This window comes from Gouania willdenowi, chromosome 21 (assembly GCF_900634775.1).
Source record: "Gouania willdenowi chromosome 21, fGouWil2.1, whole genome shotgun sequence".
NCBI lineage: Eukaryota > Metazoa > Chordata > Actinopteri > Blenniiformes > Gobiesocidae > Gouania > Gouania willdenowi.
The window spans coordinates 24,775,399-24,780,439 of NC_041064.1; the positions used below are offsets into that span (position 1 = coordinate 24,775,399).

Here is a 5,041-nt window from a genome sequence, read left to right on the forward strand (position 1 = left end):
AGTTTGTCTGATGTTAAAACAACATGCAAACTACTTGTTTATTTTTTAACTGATTTTTCCCTCCCATTTTTTTCTTAGACGAGGACACAGAATGAATTCCCCAACCATTCTCCAAGTAATCCTGGGTGACAACAGCAGCCAAAGGTTGACTTTCCAAAGTGGAATTCCTGGATCTGTGAATGAACTTGTTAGTGAAGTACAAAGACAATGTGGCCTTTCCTCTAACTTCAGACTTCAGTTTATGGATGTGCTATACGGGAATGAGTTCATGAATCTCACTTCAGTGGATGAAGTACAGAATAGAGGGACCGTTAAAGTAATCCCCATTACTGAAGCCTCAACTGCCACATGTGCTGATGGCCCCTCTACCTCAGCTACTGTTCATCTTCAGGAAGACTCATCGTCCCTGTCTAGTGGGTGTGTCGACACTGATATAATCTCTTCTCCTGAGTCAGGATCTTCAAGCTCAAGGACGTTTTGGCCCAGCTGCTTCAGTGTTCCAAAGTTTGGCTATGATGCTGAGGTGAAACTCGAGCAAGCCAATGTGGCGTACAGGGAAAAAGGTACATTGCTTTCTCCTGATCCTAAATTGAAGTCCAACATCCTTGAGGGACGAGTGCAAGAAATTGTCCAATACAGGGTATATGTTACAGATAAACAGTTTAATACAGTTGGAGAAGCCCTTATATTAAAGCATCCATATCTTACTGAAGGAGGCTCCCACACTGGATATGCTGGATGGAAATCTAGCTTAAAGAATAAACTGGCAATGTATCGCACTCAATTGAGAAAGTTGGGGTGTCCCGAGGTGATGGTTAACGCTCTCCACAACAAAGCTGCAGGCAAAGGTGCTGCTTTTGGCATAAAAAACCGAGACGATCTGAAGTGAACTTCTGCCCTCGTTATCCTAATGGAGAATCTGATGTTAGTCTTGAAAGAGTTAGATCAGAACTTCTTTCAGACATTAAGAAGAGGAACAACAGGGAAATTGTCAGGATGAAAATGGAGAAGACTTTTGCATATCGAAGACTTGAAGTGATTCGTGATGCTCCCATGGTACAAGACTTGCATGCAAGATGGCCAGCACTCTTTGATGTAAGCGAGGTATGTATTTTTATAAAATGTGTAAAAAAATAATAATAATAATTTTATAATAATTGTTTATATATGTTCTTAATTGCCTGGTTAATGTTCTCACCTACATTAAAATGTAAGCTTTTCCATTAAAATGTAACTTGAATTGGGAAGAAAGAAGGAAAAATGTAAACAAAAATATGGTTGTCAACTACGACCCAGGATTTTCCGCTCTCGTGTAGTAACTCTGTTTTTATGCCTTTCATAATTTGTCTTGACAGATAAATGCAGAATTTAAACGCATCACCACAATGCCACTGCAATCCAGATTTCTCTCGCAGTTGGATGTTCTTTCTGACAAACTTCTGAAGCTGTTTGAAAAGAGGGGAGGACAGCTCGGCAAGAAACTACAGAACATTTTGGCACAAATGGCTCAAGTAAGAATGCATTTTGGAATAAATATATTTGTTATAGGAAATATATTCTAACCAAATGCCATGCTCTGCTTATCCCTGTTGACCTAGAATGATGACTGTGATGCTGGACGGGAATGCATTATAAAGGGGCTGTGTGTCTACCTCAATGAGGACCCGGACAATCTAGTAAAGGAGTATGTGGTAAGAACAATTATTTAAATGTATTACTGTAACATTTGAACACAAGTATTGTTTATAAAAATGCTTCACTATGTAAAATCTTGTTATTGAAATTATATATTACCCATTGATTTAGTCAATAATGTAAAGTAGTGATCTTGAATTTAAGAAAAAAGGGTTCAGTATAAGCTTTTTAGAAAGTGGAAAAAGACTTATGTTCTAGACCATTAGTTGCATATGTTTGATTGTTTTTTTTACCATTTATAATTGAGAACTACAACATTTCATCACAAAGCTTTTTTAGCTTTTTTAGTTATACACCTTTTTTTTTATACAAAATAAAGGACACATTTAGGAAACATTTCAGATTTCTTTGATGCTATTTATTTGTGAAATAAAAGCTTTTTAGCTTACACGCACATCGAAGGTTCTTAATGCAGCTTGAGTCTATGTGCAACTGTTCCCCCAAGAAAAAAAGGATAGAAGTAACTTGAGCCAATGAATATATTCAGACTCTTGTTAAGAACAAGACGTGCCTATTTACTTTTCATACTTTGAAAACTGATATTAGCATGTTGTAGTGAAGTCACATCGAGGCAAATGCCTCGGCTCAAAATGATGTTATTGAACCAACTTGCCCCAAGAAAACTGTAGCTACAAACGTTGCATGGGAATGGTGCAAAACACTATTATTATGAATTATTATTTACTTACACAGATAACTAGTGTTAGCTATCTAGTGAACATACTTGGTGTTTTTTATATCTCATTTGATTTTTTTTGTGATTGCTCTACACACAGGAGAAAGATGATGCCCTCTTTCATAAATCCATAGAGGAGACCATGGTGGGCATTTATGTTGTCAAACCGAGAGATGCCACTGATTCACCAGAAGACATTGGGATTGTCCTTGAAGGCCAGATGGTAATGCAAGACCTGGACAATGTTGCTTTAGCTGCCGCAATGTTATTTGGACTCATGTATGCTCTGAATCTCAACTACCCGCCTGAACTGAAGTACTCTTTTGAAGTCCTCCAGAAAGTAGTAATGGAGCTGGATGGCACCACACTCTCCAAAAGAGCCCAAGTTCTCAAAAATAGACTCTATGAGTGAGGTGTTTGCATGATACTGCAAATGAGACAAAGTGGTGTTTCCTGCGTTCCTGTGTTCCATGTTCCCTGACCTGAAGACGTTAAATCAGGAGTTATGACAAGCCCTTAATGCACCTTACTTGCAAATCGTTCTGTTTGCTGTTCAGCTTGTTTCTATATTTTACATTTGCATTTTGAATTCTGTAGTGAATGTTTTGGGTTCTACTTACAGGTTCTATATATGTTTGTGAATCAATGTTTTCTGATGGAATCTCAATTCAATCAACATCTTAATTTTGATGGAACATTTTTTTTTTTTTTATGAGTACTTTACAAAAAGAACATTTGATGTGTACTGTATACTTGCAGCAAATTTATTTTTGATACATACAGCTCCAGGTTCTTATTATTTTCAAAAGTCAAATTTCTGTTTATTTGGAAATTCTATTAGCATTGTGTATTGATTTGAGACATATTTACGAACTTCTGTTAAGGACCTGGCGTCTCAACTCTACTTTTCATTTTGTTCACTATCTGTTATAAAGTGTTATGTACAGACTATTGTGTTCTTTAAACATAAGACCACGCAGGTTTTGTGGTATGCCAATGCTATTTTTATTTTATCATTCACTAAGTTCACATGCATCTTCTCCTTACACCCAGTGATATTTGTTTTCAATTTATTTATCTTTGATTTTCCCATCATTTTGTTTTGTAACTTGAATGGAGAGAAAGCCCAAAATGGTTGTTATAACGTGCATAACTGTCATGATTTTATTGTTGAAAATACAGTGAATGTGTTTAAAGAAATGCTTTCTTCATGCCTTATTTCTTTTGATTGTTTTAAAGTAGTAAAAGATGTAGTTACAAGATAACGCTGGACCAGACCAAGAGTTGCAGAAATAGTTTATTGGAGTTAGTCTTCATTTAAAAATAGTGTGGTCAAAGAAATTGAACTCAAAGAATATGTAATAGCTTTATAACTTAATAGTGCAAGATATGTTTAAAAATAATGAAATTTTACCAAAATTCAATATTTGTAAACTACATATAAAACTTAGGTTGAATTAACTAATGCTAATTAAATACGATCAACATAAAAAATGTTTTCAGTTAACACAAAATAGGTATGTGGGTTTAACGCAAAGTGAGTAAATATATTTAACATTAAAGAAAAATGTTGAATAAAAATGAAAAAGTCATGTTTTTGATGTTAATAATAATTAAGTAGATTAAACGCATATAATTCATTTTGTGTAATCACAATTTTAATATGTGCAACCGATGTACATGTTTTTTTCATGTAATACACAGGCTTTTTTTTTCAGTGTAGTCTTTGCAAACTAGTTTTTAGTGGTAGAAGATCATTTTTAAACGAACATGAAATATTTTATATAGTTATACATTTTAAAATTAAATCTAATTTAAATGATTAAATTTGAGTTATTTAATGATAGATCTATGTTCAATTAACATATATATTTTTTTAAAGCTTAACAAAATAATAATAATATGTTAAAACACCATGAAAAAATTATTTGAGTATAGCGTATGTAATTCATGTAATATGCACGTGATTTTTTTTGTTGTCAAAACATAACTTTATTTAGTGGAACCACTTTCAATGATTTTATTATGTTGGAACAACAGTTTTTTTTTCTTTCAGTGCTGTATCCAGAATAATAATAATCTTACTCAACAAGAACTGTTGGAATCAGAATCATTAAAAGCCAAACGTTGCCCAACCCTAACAAAGAAGAAACACTCTGTGGTGTGTAGGTGACCAGCCATGTTTTTTCTTGGCAGAAATACTTTTACATTACATTACATTACTTTTTACTGTACATTCAGCTAACATAAAAATCTTGTTTCCAAATATGTAGAATAATTGTGAATTTATCAGTAGCAGTAGTAGTTTTAATATTTTAGTTAATTTTCTGCAGGCACCTTTTTTCTCCATCAAATGTATTTAAAAGAAACTAAAATTAAAGAGAGAATGTTATTTAACTGTCGAACCTTGTCAAAATTTCATTTATTTATATATTTTTTTCAATTTTTAAAAAAAATGTTTATGGTCTTGGTCTTGGTCTCGGCTCCCGAAAGTCTTGGTCTTGTCTTGGTCTCGGCGCATTCTGGTCTCGGGCAAGTCTTGGTTTCGGGCAAGTCTTGGTCTTGGATAGTGTGGTCTTGAACTCAACACTACCTGTGGATGACATCACAGGGTTAGGAAACGGCAATCACGTTTGCTTTGACTATCAGAGCACTTCCACTATGTGACGT

The 5,041-nt window shown here is 34.2% G+C and overlaps 1 protein-coding gene across 1 annotated transcript; it reads left to right on the top strand.

Annotated features, from left to right (window-relative positions):
* Nucleotides 1-988: 988 nt before the first annotated feature.
* Nucleotides 989-2,783, top strand: LOC114455680 (uncharacterized). Its single transcript, XM_028437063.1, has 4 exons — nucleotides 989-1,104; nucleotides 1,356-1,511; nucleotides 1,599-1,691; nucleotides 2,472-2,783. The coding sequence occupies exons 1-4, from the start codon at nucleotides 997-999 to the stop codon at nucleotides 2,781-2,783; spliced, it is 669 nt and encodes a 222-aa protein (XP_028292864.1). The 5' UTR covers nucleotides 989-996.
* Nucleotides 2,784-5,041: the final 2,258 nt, after the last annotated feature.

What these genes read in the sequence shown, in the direction of transcription:
- LOC114455680 (XM_028437063.1), top strand. Translation starts at nt 997, where the DNA reads ATGAAAATGGAGAAGACTTTTGCATATCGAAGACTTGAAGTGATTCGT. An exon ending in CACTCTTTGATGTAAGCGAG is followed by an intron (nt 1,105 to 1,355) that starts GTATGTATTTTT and finishes TTGTCTTGACAG; the next exon opens with ATAAATGCAGAATTTAAACG. An exon ending in TTTTGGCACAAATGGCTCAA is followed by an intron (nt 1,512 to 1,598) that starts GTAAGAATGCAT and finishes CTGTTGACCTAG; the next exon opens with AATGATGACTGTGATGCTGG.